A 24,203-nucleotide genomic window follows, 5' to 3' on the forward strand; every position below is an offset into this window, starting at 1 on the left:
GATATCTTTTCTAATATGTACGCCATATTATTTAAAAATTTTTAACAGCATAAGTCTTGTAGCTGACTAAAGAAAAGGTTTTGAAATATACAAGCATCTGGTGAAGGATTTATTATCCTTCGTCGCGATCTCTCTATTATATTGTCGAATATTACGAAACAAGACACACGAATTCAAAGTTTAATTGAAACATATGAGACAAATATTAGGTGATCTTCGTTCTATCAATTAAGCAAGTAACAATAATTACAAGTCTAATTAGTGAATAAAGATGTAAACGAAAAAGGGAGAAGATCAGATCCGTAGCTGCTTCAGAATTCAGAATTATCAAGAAACGATAGGTGCAAGTAATATATAAATTACTAATAAATTAGAATATTAATGACCGAATACAGAATAAAAGATTAGCGGTACGTTTATATTTTCCTTTCACATCCAGTTTATTCGATGCATAATTCTCTAAAACACCTTGCAGAAGAGTGAATGTAGCTAGATGATGAGAAGAAAAAACGAAGAAAATGAAAGGAAAATAACCGTAGAAGAGCGAAGTTGAACAAATTAATCTATAAAGACTTGTTATACAGTTTCAATGATCTCTTCTCACCTGTATTTCCGGTCTTTCCAAGAAGGACAGCTACGCACGAAAAAAATGTGCACATTAAAATGCTGATGTGCGTTCGTATAAAAAGGAGAAGGAATTAATTAAATATAGGCCAAGGAAATAGATGTGGTAGTCGTGACTAACGTTATCGACAAATCGATCGCATCGTGAAAATCGCGTGTATTTTGAACGAACCTTTTTAATTAGTTAAAATAATGTTTGATTTATTTTATTGATCATTCTTGCACGACTTCACTTGGAATTAGGTAGATTCGGACGTAAGGAAATTAATTGATTTCTTTGAGAAAGGACTAAATCTCATATTTAGTACGTATGTTGCAAACTTTAACGATAGTAATCATAAAGAATACAAAAGATGCGTAGTAACAGATACGAGAAAACTGTTTATTAAGAGTATTACGCGTGGATATATGCTTGCTAATTTAATTTAGCAATGTTAATCAGTCTTAGAGATACCGTCATTTTGTTGCCGTTCGACCAAAGTAATATAATGTGACGATTCCTACAATACTGAAGTCAAAATATTCTGAAAGAAAACAGTCGAAAATGCGAGGGGACAGAGATATATGTGCGATGGAATCTGGTATTACGTCTATATGCAGGTACATATCGGCCATATATGTGTACGAAGACGAATATGTATAATCAATTGCAGTGTAGCTATTGTATTCGTATATTAAAAATTACACGAATTAGAATTTTGATTCATTAATGCAAGAGTATTTAAATATATGATAATTTCAACACCGTGGGTTCTATTAAATAAGGATCGGTAAAAAATTTTTTGGAAATTTGCATCACAAAACTACCCAATAAGTCTAAAGTAAAATGTACCAACCAACCAATCGATCAACGAACACGCAACATTCATTTTAAAGAATAAAAATTTATTATCAGAGAAAGAGTACAAAATATAAAATAACCCTCATACACTGGAAATATGAAGACAATAAAAGCGTACTGCAACAATGTAACAAAGTAGGACCGTTTTCATAGACATATGGTCAACAATGTACTCGCCATTAGGTACGAATATGCAGCACTGTCACACAACGAAGGGTTCAGTGAAAAAATGGTACACGTATATTTTTTTTCGAAAATGAAGGAACATAAGAATTATTTTCTTGCTCTTTCTTATATCGTCATGAAATTTTCATTACAAATGTATATTCAGAATGATTTTTTTAAATTTTCAAGGTGATTCTTTCAACTGATAATATAATTTTACATTAATTGTACAAACTTAAATAGGATTCTGGAAAAACTATTAGTATTAGACACATACATATGTAAGTCATACATATATTGCTAACGTAGTGATCAACATGTTAGATACTTCTTAGTTGTACCATTTTTCCTTGAGTCCTGTATATAAGACCCAGTACTCATAAACGCATCTATTGCAGACGTATTCCAATTTTCTTAAAGCGAACCAAATGTGAAAATTGAGAGGCGAATAACACGAGAAAGTTAGAATGTCGAACGGCTAAGATTAATTTAGTAATTGTTAATACTATACCAGGCAATGCGACACGTACATAGCGACATACCTGCTGTCGAATTCGCCAGTCCGCTTAACGCTGAAACACAGAACACGTTCACGATATTAACAAGCGGAGTTAGTAACGTGTTTACATATTCAGCACGTGAAAAAAACTTAGCAGAAATTTACGTAACCTATACTCCGTACAAGATAAGGTATTCGTCGTGTGATATCGCCACTTTGAATCGTTACGATTGCTTGAAACGATCACGGTTAACGAAAGATGAACAGTTAAAGTACATAAATATAAGTGACAAACAGAGAAAGAATCGCATTAATATTTTAACAAATCACTTTTTTGGATTTTACGATACGTAAAGATGCCTGTTCACGTTCTTGCCATTGGAAAAGTTTCTGTGAGCTTTTGATCAATTGAGTTTTATAAAAATTTTGAGAAATATAAATGTTAAATCTCGGCAGAAGCTATCCCAGATTTGTTAATAGGAACAATGAAACAAACTTCCTTTTAACTTGACCTTTTTGTACAACGTAGATTCAACGATTTTCGTATATAGAAAAATCATATAGAAAAATCATATAAATAAATATATGTATATATAAAATACGAACAATTTCAAATGGAACAAATTACAATGACCAATTAATAGCTATCAGAATAATCAACGTCGTACAAAATATATATCAAATATTTCACCAATATGATTTAATCACAAGAATGAACGTCCTTGTGATTTCCACCATGCAGTTATTTTCTGAATTTAATATCATGTATCTCAAGCGTTTTTTTTTTGCGAAAGCACGGCACTTCCAGATAATCACATTCATTTTTTCTATACTAGAAACGAAAACGAACAACACAATGCACATGGTAATAGAGTATTACGTAATAAAAATAAATGATAATAAAGACTAGATTTTTCAATGTTACCGGATCTGTATGTGGTATGTGTTGTATCATGATGGAAGTTTCTTGTTTTACTCACTGTTTGGCGACACCTGAAGGTTGCCATTTCCGCCTGTCATGGCTGCCAGGGTGACCAGGTTCTGCATACTCATCGGTGATACTCCTGCATTCGCTGCAACGTACATAACCGAACACACACGGAATGATTAGATTGTAAATCATACACTTGTACCACACACGTTAACGCGACTCGATATTTCGTTACGTAATTCTTGTAATTAGTATAATTGACTGGATTTGTTCAGAAAGCCTTATAGTATATTTTTCTTGGCTTTCCCGATCAAAATTACGAAAGTATTCCTGGCAATAAAATATTAAGTCACGTTTTTTTCACAAGATTGCATCCATTACAAATATGTATACCTATAGACTTCCTAGCCCGTAGAAAAAAACGATAAAAGCATACGGTAAATACAGTATCCTTAAGACTGCATAGAATTCTCATATTCCCCACTTTACCAACCCCTCCATCCAGAAAAAAGGAAGGCACAAAAAAGGAGTAGAGTACACTGTATCGCTTTGCATATGTTTGTTCGATGATACGTTTACGTAAGTTCTGGTCATCGAATAACCACACGTTTCTTAGTAATAAACAGTAAATATGTGATTTCACATGGACGCTAATAGTAGGTATTTACGGCGATGTATCATTATACTGGCATGCTTCCCAACCCCGTTAAATGAATCATTTCATTATCGCGAAGACAACTCGGGGAAAATATACGGGACGGTTATATACAGTCACCATACGTGAAACTTACGAAACGGAACATCGGGACAAACAAAGACTCGATAATGTACTGAAGGAGGACGAATGCGTGTCGAATGTTTATTCGACGACGAAGTGCAACTTTCAACGTTGCACAAAGAATAATGAATGTTTATTTAGTATTAAGCATGCGGTAAAACGGATAAATTGCATAAAGTATGACTGTAATTTCTTTGCAAGCTGGCAAAATTTACGGTAGTTGTGGAAGAATAGAGCAGTCGCAGACGCATACTGGCGTATAGCTGTCTTTATTTGCTGTTATTCGATGAAGTTTGGTGAAGTTAATTTCAAAACTGATAACACTGATGAGCATTGAAATTCGTACGTAAACATAGATATCAAAATATTATTTCTAATTACCAAATTAAAATTTTAAGACAAATTTAAAGAATTAATTTGATCGATATGTATTAATAACTCTTCTGCTACTCTGACCCAGTTTCTTTCATCGTTCTTGTTAGTAACTTGTTTTAAGAACTTCGTCAAAGAAAATCATAAGAAGATTATAAAAATAATATAGATTGGGAGTAACGTGGACAAGATGAAAAGTAAAATAAAAGCAAAAATAGATTCATGTAAATAACATAAATTAGCAAATGTAAAGCAAAGAAACAATGGACGAAAATAAAATATAAAATATAAATGGACACCAACCATACTCACCGGCGGTATTGCTCAAGGACGCGAGCGTCGCCAGGCCTTGGAGGTTCGCAGGGTTAATTTCTGGCGGGCTTGGTACAGCGGGCGCAGCCGCATGCGCAGGAGTCGCCGCGCCGAGGCCAAGGTGTTGTTGCAGTAACAATTGATGCTGTACGCTCGACAACGCGCTTGCACCAGCACCTGCCGCGACCGGAGTCGCCGCGCTTGTTGTCGCCTGAAGTTGTTGCAACAGTTGCAATGAGGCTGGCGCCAAAGCAGGCGTGTCGTTCTGCAAACAAACGTAGCTTCCGATAAATACCTACTTTTTTATAAGTCATATGTTTCTGAGTAGGGGTGTTGTTGTAAAAGTAGTATGAAACAACTGCGAAGAAGAAAACTTTTGCATGTTCTTGCCAAGTTACACGACGCGGTGTATCGAGCTTGATTTGGATTTAGTTTAACACGTTCCATGTTGTGCCTTTCCGCGCGAGTTTCTATATACACTGAAAACCTCAAAGAAAACTTTTGTGCCGAAAACGCATTACGCGATACATAACATATTCAGCATGCATAACTAACCGACAGTGAATGATCAAAACATTATATTGGAAGCATCAGGATAAAACCGGGACTTTGACTCTTCCATTTCTATAGCCACATGCTGGTACCATCATTTACTTATTCTAACAATTCGACACAAGCAAATCGATAGCTAGTAGTAATTTCTAATGCATTCTAGCGATTAGTTTAGAATCTACTTCAATATGTTAATTTATAGTACTGTCTGGCAGGATCTTTGGTCTCGTAGAATAAAATGCATAGAAAATAACGAATTAAAAACGTGACAGTAATAATTCCATTTTAAAATAAATTGTCTCGTAAAATAATTCTTAATAACCCGGTACTTTAAGTACAGATGGAGACTAATTACTTTACATTATTATTACATTATTATTTGCATTATTGTTATTTCTCGTAGCGAATTACTCTAATGATTTTATGTATCTGTGTATAATCTTTTTTTTTATGTTAGTCAATTAATACGCTAATAGAAATATATTTCCACTGTTTTTACGGTGTTTAAAATCTCTTGTATTCTCGCGAAAAAGTATTTCGGAATCAAATGTCAACGATCGATCAAATTAAAACTTTTTAATGGAAACATCGAGGGATTAAAATTTCCATCGAAAAAGAAATTTTATAAATCAGATACGTTTCAAAGATATCGTCTTCTAGCATCGTATAAATTTCATTCTCTTTTGTTCATTCACAAAAAATACTTTGATTCGCAATATGCACATGTAACTTTAAAGGTTCTAGGAAAATAACTTTACGAGAAAGTATTTCATTCTCGATGCAAATGGGCTCTTTGATATCTGGTAAAAAGGTTGGGTATGAAATATTAAAGGTACAGACAGTCAGGTAATGCGGCGCCATGTTGACTCCTGCTATATTCCAAAGATTCGTCTGAAGCTGTTGCATCCTCTTCTGGTCCTTTTCCTTCTGCGTGTCTGCAAATTTCACAACCAGCGGCGACGAACATCCCTGAAAAAATATATATAAGGTATACGTTAAACATGCCTTTAAAATACAGATCGTATAGTCTCGACATTAACCCTATAAAATGCTACATGACTTCGAACTTATATACTCAAATCAATACTTAAAAAATTAGCTACTTTGTGAGTCAGAACTTATAAAGCTATAAACAAAGATTTTATAAATACTAATCATCTGGCATAACATAAATTTCTTTGTGATCATGATTATGTCAAAATTAACATTATTACTATGTATTACTAGCGATTAGCTTACTGATTTTCAACGTAATTCACTTAATTTCACTATCATGCAAGGTAAGAATATGAATGACTTTAAATATGAATAGGTGCCAGTTGTGTTCAGCAGGCCAACTAATGAGACTAATTGCCCCCAATTTTTGGGTTACTATAGAAGTCACTAACCACAGAAGTATTGGCTAAGAAGAAAAAGGAAAAAGAGAAAGGAAAATTTGAAATTAGAAAATCTATAACCAAAATACCGAACTGTGAGAACGGATCCTAAATCGAATATATGTAATGAAATAGTGCTAGCTTTTTATTTAAAATTATCGTGTTTGAACTTTCATATTAAAATCCTCTGTTTTAAGAAAGTTGTACAAGCAATACTTATTGAATTATTAAAAAATCAGTCGTGGCTTTTGCCAATTCTTGTAAAAGAAGGTTAACTGAGGCGATCTTTGCTGATAGAAGGAGATCGTGAATGTGCAAGTGGTGTGTTTTCAATGACCCAGTATACGATGGTTAATAAGTTTTGAATAAAGAGAAATCACGGAGCATCGCTTTTTCGTGAATCCATGATAATTAATAACAACTATAAAATATATGTATAAGTCCTTCGAATTGCGGGTTATAAAGGAGAATACGAAATACGAGACTGTTTACGCATCTAATAAGAAGCACGAAATCGTGCCAGTTAACTCGACCACGACAAGTAAAAGCTCGAGGAATCTGCAGCTGGAAATATTCATGATATCAAAATGGAATTGCTGTTGTAGCCGCGTGCCTTGGCACGATTTTCTTTCACCGGTCGAAACCAGGCATCGTATACATAGGTTGTAGGTGTACCATTAGAAGAGGGAAAGGGAGGACACAATTCCATAGAGTGTGTGAATGTTGCTTCGAAGTGTCTACCGTCATTATCTTTTTATCAAATTGATCGATACTTTTGTTGAAACTTTTATCAAGTTCGTGTGAAACGAAAAGAAAGAAAGAGCGATTAAGTATTGATTGATAAATATCGTGTTGTTTGAAAAGCTCAAGTTTGGAAGATGATCATTGGGGATGATTATCTTGTTCCGAAGTACTATTTCGATATAATTACAAATAGTTGCAAAATTTATACTTTTATTTATGAAAATCTGATAATACTTTTAATCCCAATTAATCTTGTACCGTTGGTGACGTTTAAATATTAATTAATGATTAACTATAACTAACTTCTGGATATTGTCTTTTGGAAGTATCGCGTTGCTCTATTTATTACGTCTTTAGCATGTCTTTACTAAGAAGGGTGTGTAATATAACTAAGTAGGGCCTGTCTTTACTTACAAGATGTCCTATGTTAGATGATGGATGGAACTTTTGCAAGTTTCTTTTAGGATTTACGTTATCAGGCACATCAGTTTTAACAAAATTAATCTCCGATAGAAATTAGCCGCGGGAAATCACATCGATTAGAAATTAAATTAGAATAAATTCTGTATGACGCTATTGCAGGAAATTCAACTTTAGTAATACAATTCTCTTTGTACGAACAATATGGTTTATAAACTGTGTGTAATTAAAGAAATGGAAATATAAAAGAGAAGTTTTATAAACGTCATCACAAACTATTTCATCCTGAATGGAAGAAGCAACGTTTGGTAACAAAGTGTACCTTTGTTATCAAACATATTCGTTTCAAAGACGATTAGAACGAGGAATGCATCGTGCGGCAAAGGATAAGTAGCAAAGATAGAGGAAACAATTGTGTTTTAATTTCACTCACCTCCATCGTTTGTGAGTGATGAAGAGCTTTAATGGCGTTGATAGCGTATTGTTTACTAGCGAAGGTAACGAAGGCACAGGCTTTACTTTTCCCGGTGCTGTCTCTCAGCACCGAACATTCTTCGATGGTTCCATAAATGCTAAACATGTTCCTAACATCGTTTTCGCTGAACTTCTTCGACAGCATGCCAACAAACAGTTTACGTTCTGAAAGCAAAGAAGGTGAAATAAAATGAGTATGTTCGTTGGTCAATTTTTCTAAAAAATATTCAAACGAGTAAAATATTAAATTACTTAATCCGTTGATTAACCATTATCGTCACGATTATAATAGTTGTGTCTCGTTAGAGAGCTAACGAAATTTCAATGAGTTTCGTATAATATACATGATATATTTATAAAAGTTCTATATAGATAATGTTCACATATTTTCTTGTCTTACTGTATGTAAAATACTAGTAGATCATTTATCTTTAGCAATTAGTTTTAAGGTGTATTTCTACCGTTAAGATGAAAGGAAGTGGAATGAAATTTACACTTGGATCACCTGGAGCAGTCAATCGTTTTTACGCGTACTGTACTTTAAACAACGCTCGAATACACAAGTAACGTTAGCTGTTTTCTATTTATCGTGTCATAATAAGCATTTAGGTATCACGTGGTCAGTCAACCACGCACCATTTGAGAATGACAGGTGGCGAGGAGAGGCGGAAGTGGCCCGTCAATATTTGTTTAGGACCAAGAGAAAAGCTCTGCCCGGAGAAAAGCCGCTTATGTAAATTCAGCGTCGCATAGGGTTTCGTGCTGTGATGCAAGGTAGCCGACTGCATCTCTGAATATCTCGATCCACGCCTCTCTTACTCTTCTACATTTGTCAACCCTTCGATTCACCGTTCTTTCTGCTTTACTTGATTCGCTCTCTAGTCACATATACGTATCCCTGCGAATTTTCTATCAACGAAATCACCTCCACAATGAGACTTTTCCCTTTATTTTATAGGATAAGTCGCATAAATCGACCGGTTGGAATATTTTCCAGCGAAATAATTTGAATCAGATTTCGTGTCTCTGGAATTATGCAGTTTGCAGATGCATAGTTCCGCAAAATGACTTTATTTTCATTATTCTTCAATGCATAGCGAAATAAGAATTTCTTTAATTAGGTAGAATAAAAATGATAATACACACGCAGTCGGTTATGACTAAGCCAAATGAAATTTTTAAAAATCTAATTCGTATTACAATACAAAAGACGGTCAATAACCTTCATGCTTGCTGTCTGGTTGAATTCAATTGATTCAATTTGAATAGGAAGAGTTAACCTCTTTGCATGTTTCTTCGTTATTCATGCATGCGCAAAGAAAACGGTACCGTACAGTTCATCGTATATCTGAACGTAATAAGTTTATTGCTACGTATCGAATTTTCTAATGCTTATTTTTATCGGTACATTATCGATAATCACAGAATTTCGAAAAAAATGTCTTATACAATTTTCCTCCAAATTAAAAACCCAGAATTTCTTCATTCAAATCTAAATATGTAACATCTTATTTTGTCCGAAAATAAACAGTTCGCGTAGCTTCGAAAAATCACATTCCTCGTCCTCAACCTTTAAACCTAAAATAATATCGGGTATCTTCATATTTCCTAGTTCATAAAAGTAAAACATTTCTGTTCGATATTTGGCTCGAAACTTCTGCACGATACGAGTTCAAGGAATTCACGGGAATCCTTTCTCCGCAGGATTCAATCAAGAAATCATTCGACCAATTTTTTAAACGGTTAGTCGCAATCTTATTGTAGTTACAGACGGCTGGCAAGATATTAACGATTCGCAAGAATTCTCACACCCGATCGATTTCTGTTTCTCTCTCTCTCTCTCTCTCTCTCTCTCTCTCTTTCTGTGAGAGGAAGGGAGGAGATACTTGGCGTACTTAAATCGATCACAGGTCGCCTCAAACCGAATTCAACTCGTTAACAGTTTCTCCATTTCTTGATCGCGTAACGAGCCGTGTTTCATCGAGGCTACCCCTTCCCACAGTCAAAGGCTTCCACGGTAAAAGAAATAATAAAATTGAAAATCAAGGGAAACGGTCAGCGAAAGAGCAGAGGGGGAGTGGGCGAAGGGGATAGGGAGAGGGAGAGAGGGGTAGGGGGAGGGGGAGGGAGAGAGAAAGAAGAGAGATAGAAAGGGATGGAAACGGGAAAAGGGGTGAGGTTGTGGAAACCCCGCACATATTCGTCGATTGCGCCGCAAACTCGTCCCCTGTTAACGATTTAATTACTTTGGTAACCTAACCGGATACCAGAGCAGCTCGCCGCCACGCTTGCCCCCATGCATCGTATCAGATTTTCCACGACGGAGCTCCATGGAGATTGAAACTGGTCTCCTTCTCCTCTGGCTATTCACCTCGCCGCTATATCCAGCCACGAATTATTTTCCACGAAAAAATTTCAAGCCCCGAGCTAGTCCGTTTCTCCCCCTCGTACCCTTTTGTCCGGTGGCATCAGTCTGCAGCAAAACTGCGAGCTTCACTGGAATGTTTATTAAATACCGAAGACGTTGGTCTGCCGCGAGGATCTTGCTCGTTTTCGGCTTTCCACCGAAATTGCAAGGTAAAGAGGGTGGATTGCTTGATGGTCGAGCTTTATCTTTAACCGGAGAGGGTGGAAGAATGTATTGAATACTTGCAAATAGATTGGAGGGTAAGATCGAGGATAGGGGTTTCGGTGAAGTTGGGAAATAGGAGAACAGAAGGGATATACCGGTGGAACGCGTTGGATATCGTTGATTTAATTCAGTTTGCGGTAGCGCGAGTACCGGGTAACAATCTACGAATGCCCAATTTCCAGGTAGTAAATATTCAATCCTTTTACTTTTATCTTCCCTTTAGTTTCCTCTTTTCTTAGTTTTAACTTTGTTTTCTGGTGGTAGTTGATGTCCATATTACAATCGAAGATCATACAGCAAAATACGACCAGTTCTCGTTTTTGTTCCCCATTTCACGACAATAGCGTCGCATGTGGCGGTCGTGTTCCATTGTAAATCATATGAACGTGCGTGTTTGCGTACCGCATATGGAGCATCGATTTAATTTTCCTTTCATTGTTCATCGGATTCTTGAACGGCTGTTTTCTTCACGTCCAATCCATTCATTCTCCAATTAATTCGCGATTCCGACGTACGCTTGCGACCGAAAGCCGTATACCTCGACACAGTTCGGTGTTTTTTTGTTTTCCCTCATGGTTTTGCGCTCTTCTCGTGGCCACTGCTGAGTGTCCGAGCACGAAACCGCGCAAATGTTTGTAAATCAATTTTACGTACCATGTACACGGTATTTGTTCTCCTAATTAAATCGCGAATCTCGTTCGTGGAAACCATTCCCGGTTTTCTGTCGAATAAATCGGTAAAGACGGGTCACGGCGTGATAGACCGCGCGCGTGAAAAATTACTATAATCAGCCTAACCGCAATCCCGCGCACGGTACCAATTAACGTTAATTTCTTGTATTACGTGGAACATATAAAGAACATCTCTGTTTGATTCGAGCGTTTTATAGAATTTGTAACTTCCGCTATACAGACGTTTCTGGTATATTTCACTTTTTTGTGTCTATATCGATGGTATCGAATAGAAAACTTTCATCTTAGTGGCACGAGATATTTTGTATTTTCCACTTATTTATCTTACGAGTTTTCGTCAATTCCTGGAAGTTTTTTGGTAAAGGTGATGTCCTAAGATACTCTAATATTATGGTTGATCGTGATTCAATAAGAATCAAAGGAACGATTTAAACGTTCTCCAGACGAAACTACGAGTTTCCGGGGAATGTTAGGAAAGATTAGATTTGCGTCACTCCTTGTTTCGTATTCGGTAAACTGACAGCAGGGCTCGCGCAGGAATATTCTTGGTCTCTTACGGCCTCACTTCCGGGACATTCGCGGTCCTTTGCCAGAATGAGAATTAACTTTGTTAATTTAATTCCCGGCTTGGCCACGTTCAAACTAACTGAATTTCAACTAGGCTGAACTACCGTGTTGCTAAGCAGACCGCCTTCTTGTCTATGTGTAATATATCTCTATATTGCGTTTGCACCGGATGACCAATTATAGTCGGCAATTATACATTGATTCACTTGCTGGGACAACTAGCAGAAATTGTTTCGATAAGTGAAATACGCGAGTCTAAGCAGAATTTCGTAAATATTTCAAAATCGAGATAGAATTATAACGGCATCTTGCTAATAACATGATGGCGGTGAACACCAAAGGCAATCCTGAAAAGAATTGACCCTTTATGTAATTCAAGAATTATCTTATATCCCTGTCACTTTATTTCTTGGGGGTATGCAAACTGTTAAATTAACAACGAAGTTACGAATATCCATTTGTTTGCATTCATTTACCAAAAAGGAACAAAATTTCATTTTTTTCTGTAAAAATATTTTTTCCTAGATCTGTTACGCGAGCTTAAGCTCTCACTCTTTTATTCTCTCTCGAGCCGCAATAAACAGTCAGTACGTTGAAAGAAGTTCGTGTCGAAAGGTGCACAGGATGAGGGCGAAGGCCTGGGTGAAACTGACCATTAACGCGGTAACTGTGTAATTGCCTCGCGTCAGTTGAATATCTTTAACTTTGTTTGATTTACTGGTATTAAGCTTGCAGTTTTTTCTTTCTCTGATAAAACTCTTATATAGTAGAATCCCATTTATCTGAACGTGTCGAAAGTCGAAAATTCATATAATGGAGCGAATAATGGATAGAATAAATGCCAATTTTCCTTACATTTAAGTAAGTGAATTCAAGAAACAGAAGTTCAATTAATCGGGCATTAACGACAATTTCGTTAAATGATATCAAGTAAATGATGTTCTACTGCAAATTAGTTGATGGTTGATTGACATCGAACGAGTAACGATTCAGATCGATTGCTATTAAATCGAATAGACGAAGTCTTTCTTTGAATCTCTTTAATTTTTGCATAGACATCTTCTTTCTGTTTTATGTTAATAACTGTAATAAAGTTCCTGTATGATAAATTCAGACATGAATTATGCCAGAACATTTTTTGCGATGTTCATGAGAATAATATGAAGCGTCGTTCGATAAAACAAAACCACGTAGAGGTTGATTCGCTTTGGACACAGGTATGTGACTCGTCATTAGTATGTCGCCGACAGAACGCGCAGGAAGTGACGTCAAAAAGAGGCAACGATTTATAGAGAGCCACGAATTCCGATTAGTGAAACGTTTCAGCTGCACGCCGACGGCGTGACTGTAAATTTTCTTTTCATAAAGCCCAACGTGAACGGAATTCCTTCCCTTTCGATCTATCGTGGTAGTTTCTCTTTTCATAAATTCAACACGAAGGGAATTGTGATTTTTCCCGCGATAATTTCGAAACGATCTCAAAAACTTCGTGTTGTCGCATGACATGTTTCACGTAGTCGTGGATGTTTTGTAAAAAAAATCATTGTATCGAATGTCTGGAAAAACAACTTTTCTGTATTCGTATCTCGTTATCATGTTAAAACACACGACCGAGTCGTGTATGTAGAAATGGATTTTTCGTCACCATGTACACTGTTTTTTCAAAAAGGAACGATACGGATAGCGGAATCCTACTTCAGAAGCGTATCGGTGGTCCCGCAGCTTTGTAAAATCGCTTTAAAGGTAGCACAAGGCTGAACAACGTATTTCCTCGATTCCCTGCCGTTAGTAGCCCGTATATTTCGCGAAAGCCCTCGTAGTCCGGTCGATTCGCGAATATCTTTCTCGCGACAAAGATTACGCGGCCCACCCGTAGAAATGGGACCATAAATTTTGGTATGTGACGAGCGACTGGGAGGATCGTCCGCCTTTTTCGAACGCTACGCGCAACGTACCCCGTTCCAGGGATAAGCCTCGTTCGGATTAGTCAAGTTCAATTCGAATCGTTTAATGAATAATCTGACTACGGGAAAATACCTAATCTCCAAACAAGTCAACTACTATACCGATTATAACTAAGACTGAACATAAAATTTAGGACACGTCGAGTTGTAAACCTGTCTTCTAGGAAAGATATTAGCAAGTATGAAACAAAGATCAAAATTAATACGCAAGAGCACAAAGAATCTTTTTAAATGAATTCCAAAAAAGGCATCGAATCAAGCAGAATAAAACTGAGAACGAAACAATGCAGGAAACGTCGACGGACTTCGCCAACCGGATGCAAGTCGAAGGTACCGTATCCCATACAAATATCCAATTAACACACCGTACATCGCCTACGACTATTCTCTGGAGAAGAGAAAGGTGCATCTATGTTTATGCCTCGTCTCCGCATCGATATTCCCAAAAGCAACTTTTCAGGTGGTTTACCGAACAGGCGTTGTACAATAAGTACGAGTCGTTATACTAAAACTAAAAATGTTTATTTATTAAAACACTTGTTCTAAATTATAACTGGTATTACATCGTAATTATAAACTACGCTGATCGTGATTTATTTATTCGCGCTTAGCGAACTGCTCAACTGGACTGTCTGTTGAACTTGATGACGAGGCTGTCGATCTTACGACGCTCAACAGTTCACTGTCTCTTTGCTCTGATTTCGGGGGGTATTTATGGTGTTGGATAGAGGTTTGCATGGTTTTGTCTCTGGATACTTTGTCTCTGTGACATCATCTTTTATGTGCGGAGCAGAAAGATCCACTTGTGTTCCTGAAAACCACAGCACCTTTGCCCGCCACACTTCTACTAAGTTGCAAATTTATAATGTTTATGTGTTTTTTATGTAAATAATTCGAACAATTGTCAAACTCTCTAATGTATGAATCGCGTTAGTTTGATCAGTCTAATGGCCAAACAGTCAACAAGAACGATATCGATAACCACGTAATTGCTCGCGTACTTATAATTATACCTAATCGCTGCATGGTTAACGTAACAGGCCTGGTAATACGCAGAATATCGCGAAACTTCGTGGCACGCGAATAAGAGCTGTGGAACTGCAAGGTTTGTGCCATTGAAATTGTCGAAGCAAAATGGCCAAAAGCGTTATATAAGCTTTCATAACACGGTTGTTTGCCAATGCTGCAACACACGTTTATGTTCCGACTCTATATAATCATTCGGCCAGTGCGCTCGAAATTAGCATAAAGGACACGTTTCAGATGATAGGCGAATATTGTCCCTCGTGATTTCTGTATTTTGAAAGAATAAAGTAATGTTATAATTAAAGCAATAAATAAATTCTATAGAATTTTGTTAAAAGACGAAGGAAATTTTTTCAGTTCGATCGACGATGACGAACGATAGATAATAAAAGCACGAGTTGGTCGAAGAATCGTGATTTTCCAACAAATCCAACGTTTTTCCATTCCGTTCACCTAGATTTATCGAGAACATAACCGTGTTCCACGATTTCATATTTATTTATGTCTCGCTTGCAACAACCCACCGATTTATGTATGCATTACTCACACAGCGATACACCCCCGTTCCTTATCACCGATGTTAAAGCACCTACGGAAAATGACGTATAACTGTAAGATCATTCGAATATTATAATGATATTAAATCCTTTACTACGAACTCCTTTCTTATAAAACATCTCAATTCCCTTTCCGATCATTCCAAAACCTATTGGGTTCCGGGATATTTCGGCATATTAAAACGAAAATCTTTGAACAAGGAAAAGTTAACTTATTTGTCCGTATAATACGAAACGTCGACTAACAATTTCTCTGATATATTAACGAATCAACGTGCAATAAAACGAACCATCGTTTTTATTCTTTCCGAAAGAAAATAAAATTACAAAGAAAACTAAGTAACAAAAAGAGGGGGTAGTGGAGAGTAAAAAACATAAAACATAAATAGCAATAGGGTCGAACGAGATCTCTGTTTGTACAAAAGCTTCTTTGTGCCATGACATAACAAGAAAGCGTGACAGGTAGAAATACGACGGTTTTAATTAAACTTTTAATTGCCACAGTTCAGACTACTCGTATTACAATTATTTCACTGCGACTTCTATTAATTACGACATCTGCTCGCCTGCTTCGATATCTAAATGCAATACCCTTTTGGCCCTGTTATATTTACCGAATTTCTGTAGTGTTTCTGCGTGTTGGCATTTTGCGATCGTTTGCTATTTGCAATTCATAGTGATCAATGTCGGATAAATTTCAATGAAAGCGATATAACATATATTTTATAAATTGATTGCTGCTAAAATTTTGTATTTCTATATCCCAGTATTGCTATGTACACGTATAATAAGTATATTTAGAACGCTTTAAGAAATATCTTTATAAAATCAAAATCATGCAGGATTAAACATCTCTCGAGATTCTTAACAGCAATATACAACTACGTTAAAGAACTTGGATAATGGACCATACATCTGAAAAACAACGAAGAAGCTATATGAGACTACTATGTTGGAATTGCTGCACGTAACGATTCCCGATAGATTTTTCATTAAACGAACGGAACATTCGCGAGACCAATGGACAATGAACGCTCGTCGAAATCTCATCTCCTGGTATTCTTTTGCGAGATACGATGCGCGATACCAGTTGGAAGATAACGACAAGACTGTAGGTGCAGTTTATACCGTGTTGGGAAATAGGTTGCCATGGCCAACTCCTCTGTATGTCATCTACACTACCGCAGGTTTCAGGAAATTTTATTTTAGATAAAGATAAATAATAACAATTTACAACAAGATAAAAAGTAACGAATCATTTCAACTTACATAAGCCATTATTGTTTATTTTAGAAATAACGTAAGAACAGATTTATGCTATAATTATCAAATGTAGCGAAGCATGCGACTTGGAAATAATCGTTTTAATATCTCTGATTCTCAACTCCAAACACTAGTCTGTGATTTCCTTGTTCATGATCTGATGATTACTGAAATCACGCATGTTTACTATACATCGATTGTCATTGAGAACAGTACGAAACACTTTCTAGAGAAAGTTGGTTGACATTTTCTAGCTACAGCCTTGGAAACGTAAATCAACAGGTGGAATGCTGCGAGGATCCTGGATGACCCACGATAATCATTGAAAAATGAATATTTTTTCATTCAATTTATTTCTTTTTATTTTGTTTTAATTTCGTTTGATTTTGTTTTAAAATAGAAGTGAATGGTATTATGATGAAATATATAATACTTTTTTATTTTATAGTTCAATCGAATAATGTACTATTACACTATGATAGGTTTCATTTTATTTTATATCGTAATAGGATAGTACGATAGACGCTATACTGGAGTGTAACACACGCTTTTGGAACATCAGTTACTTTTCTACGCGTTGTACTCCACCCAATACTAAACTCACAGTGCAAGTGATATTACGCAAGGTGTTTGAAGATTTTAATACTCATAGTGGAAATATGACATCTTTAAACAGTTCAAACATCTACAACACTAAAACGCTGCTTAACAAATACGGTATTCAATGTCGAATAAGCGTAGACCCAGAAGTTCCTGTGTAAATCGTTGTGAATTTCCGAAAATTTCAATTATTTACAATGGTGTCGGCATAGGATAGTCTAAATACACTTCATCCGTCCTAACTGTGGTAATGAAACGTTTCAGAACGTTCGTTACAGGTTCTTTAACCATGCGATTTATACAGCTCTCTCGAGTTGTGTTGGCGCGAGGTAGGGAGTGTCAAAAAGGAGAAGACACAGTTCGAAGACGAATCCGCATTCCAGCCTTGAAATGCATTGTATACGAATCACGTTGATCCTAGAAACGAGTACCTAAACGTGTGAATCCCATGAATTAGAAATTACATTTTCTTGATTCATATTATAAAACGATTATAGTGTACATTGTAACTACGCTTTATTTCTGTCCAGGGAATCGGGAAATCCACAAGGAATGAGATTCGAGGTCAAAGTTTTGAAGCTTTAATTTTTACTGACAAGAAACTGATACTTAATTTCATATTCGAATTAGTACGATGAATTCGCTGCTATCCATACATCAACCTAAGAGTTTTGTATATAATTTAAATTGTGCGAAGAGCTAAAAATGAATAATCTTTCATAAATTTTTCTTTCACGATAACAAATTTTCATTTAGTTTTATATCAAAGCCTTGGATATGTCAAAACGATCCATTTATTCGACTGGGGTACTAGCCAGAAGCACTCTAAAATCATCAGATACTTTGAGACTGACAATTCTAACCAAAGACGTCAGAAAGTCAAAATAAAAAGAAAAGTTGCCGATCCACGCCATCAACGAGGATGAAACATGACAGAAGGGGGTCCTCCACAAATATGACACGATGAGAACACATTTGAGTACCTACTGCGAAAAGAAATAGCGGGAATGGTGGAGCGGCGATGGACGTCTTTGCGTTCCGTGAATTGACATGACACACCTGCTCGTTCGAGTACGTACAGTTGCTGGAAGAGACACAGGAAGATTATAAATTACAGTATTAAGTAGGGACAATGATTGTTCTACCGTATAGATCTCGAAAGTTGTCTAGAGTAAAGAATGCTCTCGCATACAATCAGTATGCATAGATGCATAGATCCTATTACATCGTATGACGAACATTTTTTAAATACGCTGCAAAGGAGAAGTTAGTTATAAAATCTGAAGCTTTTTACTTTCCATAAAATGTCTCAAAACACCCAATGCTCGAAACACTTGAAGTTTAACTCCTGGCCGATTTACGATTTCGTACATTTCTTTCAGCAACTGTACATAAGTTGAAGCGAAAAGGTTCGCGGTATGACTGGTCTTCCTCTTGTAGACTCGTCTCTCATTCCCTTTTCTCGCTTTGTCCAGGAGAAACCGACTTTGGAAGAAGGATGAGCGATGCGTGATGCAACGAGAGGAGAACCGGTTGGACACGTGGTTTTCTCGTGCCTCTCAATTTGTCTGCTTGAGGAACGAAGAGGCGCGAGGCAAACACACTTGACGTGACTTCACGAGAAACGAACCGTTTTACGATTGAATAGTAAATAGCATAATGTGTAGTTTGTTTAGAGGTTATTTTAATTTCTTCCTTTCCATGTTGGGCTGGTTTGCGATGATCAATTAATTTGTAGAAGTAGAACAGTGAATCAAATAATTACTACTCACAATAAATTTTCTTCTCTTTACATATTACTTTAATTCTAATCAGCAAACTGAAACCAAAACAATCTTTTACGAGGAACATAAAATCACGATATTTTAGCACTAATTTTTGTGTCCCTTTTCATACATAGTAGGTGCTGCGTGTAAAAATAAAAAAAAAGAAAAAATAAATAAAAGAGAATAAAAAGGAAATAAAATATCGATCATCCACCGATAGAACTGTGAAATTTATTTTTCGATTTATTTGTCAGTAATATCGCGAAGCTCGCGCCATATATAGTTAGAGATTGACGGAAATAGAAAGAATAAATTGTTTTCCAACGAAGGTATTGTTGTATACGGACAAGAGTCGAGTTTCAGCCAGAAATAAAAAGAGGGTCGATTGTGTCTGCCTGTTCGATCTTGAGACGTATCTTTCAACGTAATAATACAGATCTACGAGAAGGAAGGACTCGATACGTAAGTACATGACTACCTGTTTACGTTAAGATTCTGTTGCGTAACAACGCGTCAAGAATTCTGTTTTGCACGTTGAAATCAGTCAGTTCGAACAGATGTTCAAGGATATCTGATGATTTTATTTTTCTTACTAACCATGACAAATGCTAATGTATTTTAAATACAAAAATAGAAACATTAAATGTCTCGAATTTAATGTATTTACTTTTACTTTTGATAAAATTTTGAGTCGACGATTAGCCTGCATTTTGTCGTAAAGTAGGAATTCCTGGATTTGAAGTTAGATTGAATTAACTTTAGGATTTCCTGTGGAGCTTCAAAACTCCGATTCTTTATATACCCGAAAATTCTGTAAAATATTGAAAAGTCCTTTTGTTTATCGAAACAGGAGCGAAGTTGCAGCGCAAATAAAATAACGATTCCAGAGCCACAACGAGATTACAAATATTTCAACGGATATACATAAATCAATGAATATGCAGACGAAAATATGAAACTGTTCTAAGTTGACTGCCCGAGATGGTGTGGAAAGACAAAGAATCCAGGTAAGAAACACGTAACATCCAGTGGTCGAGCAGAGAGAGAATAGAGAAAGATCGAGGTGTTAGTCCGTTCCAGTCGAATCTAGCTACTAGTTCATTCAGTCCTATCGGCCACAGACGTCTATCTCTCGCAATAACGGCCTCCATTGATGAAATTCTGAGGTCGATAAACGACCGGCGGACCACGCAACAAAACAACGATCACAAGGAGCCACGCGTCGTACTCCGATTTATGGCGTTCAACAGTGCCTGAGGGGAGGAGTTACCTCCATGTTATTTTTTTTTGCTCTTCATGGACAGCTGCTGCTTCTGGCTATGAGTGAATTGCGTACCTCCAACTATCACAACGTTTATGAATGAATTAAATTGATGTTGTGACTCGAATTAAACACTTGTTCTCTCAAAGTAGCATAATAACGAGTTTTCGATAATACGTACTCCAATTTCTAAATTTGTTGAGGAAGCAATATATAACGAATATACAGGGTGGTTGGTAACTGGTGGTACAAGCGAAAAGGGGGTGATTCTACGCGAAAAAAGAAGTCGAAAATATAGAGTAAAAATTTTTCGTTTGAGGCTTTGTTTTCGAGAAAATCGACTTTGAATTTTCGCTCGGTACGCCTGCACTTTATCGCGTCTCGTTATAACAGATCTCACTGTAGATTTAAAAAAAAATTAAAAAAAAAACCCTCCTTCCGCTTGTATCACCAGTTACCAACCACCCTGTATATAGATCTATGTATATCGTTATTACCGTATTATAATATTACTGGAATAAAAAGTTATTACGTAATATACGTTACAAAACCTGTTTGTTTCGTTTAAGAATAGTATCATGATTTGCGAGCAGTAAATAAATTACGAATTTTAATCAGAACTCGAGAAACTGATGATATCATAAATTAATGAGAATGTTGAACTTCGAAAAAAGGGTATAGGAATATGAACTGGTTTCCCAAGTCAAGGACATGAACAACGCCCAAGTATTACTTGTATGCACGCATCACACGTTTATGTGCAGGGTGTTTGCAAACTTTAGGGACGTTCTTAAACTACGGAGCAAATGAGAAAATTAATAATAACTTTTGTATTTATCTTAAGACAAGAATCTTGATTAATGTATGCTTGCAGTAAGAAATTTTTCTATTTGCACTTTGTTATCCTTAGAAAAATATTTTATTTCTTACGAATCTCAAACTATTAACCACCGATATTGGAAGAATTATAGTTATGACGAATCTTTAATCATTGCCCTTTACAGCTAAAGGAACATCTGCAAAGAATTAGTCATTTTTTATTTTTACTGATACTAAACAAATGAATTTGTTATACAAATTTCCATTATCTTGTTTTGTTAAAACATTGTATTGTCCCAAATAGTAGTTCTGTTATCTATTTTGTATATAGAATAATCTTATCTGAATATTTATCGTTAGAATAGGATGATGTGTCCCCACTTACTCCTCAAACCTGATTACGATATAAACTCTATTTTTAAAATTATATCATATGGCATTAATCACCTGAAAGAAAATGATTAAATGACTTTAGCATAAAAATATAAAAATATATACATTTATGTAAATAGTGGTATTCTAAACGTAATTTAAATATTAACGATTTGTTAACATCTATTGCTAAGATGCACGCAGGAAACGCGAATTATTTGAAAAGGAACGAAGCGACAGTGACAGGTGGAAGGCACCGCCTTTTCTCCCGATTTGCATGTGACCCAGTCCCGGCTAATCGTGAATGGTAGTCGGCCTCCGGATCGTTCGACTCGCTGTTCACGAACGACAACGCTTCACGTTAACTCATACAGGTTGTTCCACTATGAGCGAACGAAAATTTATCAGTCGATTGTTAGCGTGATTACAAATAAAAAATTCCACTCGCATAGCGAGAAATTCAATATTTAAAAAGATATCGTTTGCCGTTATCAGTTAGTAAGTTTCACCGATTTTCACGTATCTTATCGACCAAAATGTATTTCTATCCTTGAAATTAATAATCGTTCGGATAAGATGTTCTTTGTTTTATTCGGAAGATTTTAAGTATTTCAAGCAATGTCTTTCGTTTAACGCAAAGAGTTTATTTATACTACCGAAAAAGTGTGCAAGCGATAAACAACGCGATCATTCTGAAACTCAATAGTTAATTGTTGAAAGTTGGCCAACGGACGGAACGCAGATTTGATTGACTTATAGCGTGACAAGACCACCTTGTGTGGCACAATCTTGAAAATAGAACAGACATATTTTCGTTTTTGCGTCTATAAATCAGTCATTTACACATGTAAATGGTACATACCAGGGGAAAGTACGCTCTTTGCTGCTTTTCAATAACGCGTATCGTATCCGTGATGATACAACCTGTATAATAGCAGTATCAGCCCACTATGCTTAGGATAGATACGATGACAACGATGCCGCAAACGCGAGGATACGCCTCGTCGGTCTCGCGGTTGGACAATAGAAAATAACGTGTAATGCAATCGACGGCTTCGTTCCTATCGCCCACTGGTCGGGAATAATGGGCTACACCGTGGTTATAGTACAAGTAGAGCCGCGAACAATGGCCACGAGGGCCAGCGGGCGTGACGCAAGGAGTTCGCTTCTCGACCTCGCTCGTGGAATGCGTTTCTCGATGACAATAAGCTATTAGTCACTGCTGCACCACCAACGAAATAACATCCTGTGCATGGGTGACGTAACTCGGTGAACTTGGCTGATGGAACTGTTGCAGGCAAGAAGGCTACCATTGACACTGGACGTGAATTACCAAGAGGAGTAGCGATGGACGTTTGCATTTCATTTTCCAAGCGATACCATGTTTTGGATACCGTGAAAATTCGAATCGTTTCGAACACGATTCGATTGCAAATTGAATACATATACGTAAATGACGTATATATATGGGTTCACGGTTCCTATTCTTATCGTGTTCTGATGCGACAACACGGATCTAATATATTTCCAGCTGATCGGGCTTTGCTGTTATATTAATTTACGAATTTCTTATTCGAAACGGCAGCTTGGTTTTCTTAACAGGATAGAACATATGGTTCGCGATATAGGCTAGTGGCAAACTCAAGCTACGCTGTGCTATAAAAAATATCCCAGTGCCTGACATCTCGATTATTACGTAGTGTGACGCAAAATCTTAACGGAGCGACCACTTTTCAATCTTGTATACGAAATGCCAAGCACCAGCGTGGAACGAGTCGCCCGATTTTTCGACGATATATTCCAGTTTTGTGGGGCATATGTAGATGCCCATTGAGCGTGACAAGTTACCCGACTTTTCTGCAACGACCTGCATATGCGGGACGATAACAGAGAGAAGAGAAAGCAGAACGGTGGCTCGCTCACGTGCGCACGTGATGAAGGTATCAATTAACGAGTGGACTTTCCGTGCTCCGGAGAACTAAAAAACGGAACAATGTCGCACGTTCTGTCTTGTTAAGGAAGGAAACTTGCCGTTACCCGGCTAGAATTCATCATCATTTCATCCGCGAACGCAATCTGCAAGTCGGTCTCCCGCGACTCGGCTCCATACTTTGTAGCGCGAGTTTATTTTCGTCCACGGATGTACGGCTATAAACTTCGTTTAGATGGAAAGTTCGAATAAGCTTCGTTCAGATTAGTCAGGTTGAATTCAAACAAACTGAGACCTCCTGACGTATTGATAATATACCATATATTGGGAGAGAAAGTATCTACGTTTACTTATTTTAAATTATCAATATCTTACAGGATAGGTATTTTCAATCAAATTTCTCAATACGTATCATTTGAAAAAATATAAATAGGAATAAAACAAAGAACTTTTTATCAAAAAATAAAAATGTATGCGTTAAACAATAATAGATTTCTAATTTTTTATGCGTCAGTGTACCAATTCATAAAACTCCTATTCAACATAATGTATCGCAATGACGAAAAATGACTAACAATAACGATACCGATAAAGAATTAAAAAATTAGTTTACAATCTACAAATTACAAAATTAACATGTACTCGATGATTCAGTCTTTGAGAAAC

The 24,203-nt window shown here is 36.5% G+C and overlaps 1 protein-coding gene and 1 long non-coding RNA gene across 16 annotated transcripts in view; one reads left to right on the forward strand and one right to left on the reverse strand.

Annotated features, from left to right (window-relative positions):
• Positions 1-24,203, reverse strand: part of LOC117159936 (CUGBP Elav-like family member 1-A) — a 355,184-nt gene that overhangs the window by 13,041 nt on the left and 317,940 nt on the right. For 7 of the 15 annotated variants that reach the window (XM_076621600.1, XM_076621605.1, XM_076621604.1 and 4 more), the window contains 6 exons: positions 8,048-8,253; positions 5,915-6,043; positions 4,514-4,787; positions 3,110-3,202; positions 2,161-2,202; positions 605-634 (listed from right to left, as the gene is read on the reverse strand). In XM_076621600.1, the coding sequence (XP_076477715.1) occupies positions 605-634; positions 2,161-2,202; positions 3,110-3,202; positions 4,514-4,787; positions 5,915-6,043; positions 8,048-8,253 (774 nt within the window). The remainder of the gene's footprint in view (positions 1-604; positions 635-2,160; positions 2,203-3,109; positions 3,203-4,513; positions 4,788-5,914; positions 6,044-8,047; positions 8,254-24,203) is intronic. The other 8 variants (XM_076621608.1, XM_076621606.1, XM_076621607.1 and 5 more) reach the window with 8 other exon arrangements.
• LOC143303145 (uncharacterized) lies at positions 18,503-20,922 on the forward strand. The gene is made up of 3 exons (XR_013059160.1): positions 18,503-19,617; positions 20,006-20,162; positions 20,226-20,922. It is a non-coding gene; the product is annotated as an uncharacterized LOC143303145 (long non-coding RNA).

The sequence above is a fragment of the Bombus vancouverensis genome, chromosome 9, assembly GCF_051014615.1.
Source record: "Bombus vancouverensis nearcticus chromosome 9, iyBomVanc1_principal, whole genome shotgun sequence".
Classification (NCBI taxonomy): Eukaryota; Metazoa; Arthropoda; class Insecta; order Hymenoptera; family Apidae; genus Bombus; species Bombus vancouverensis.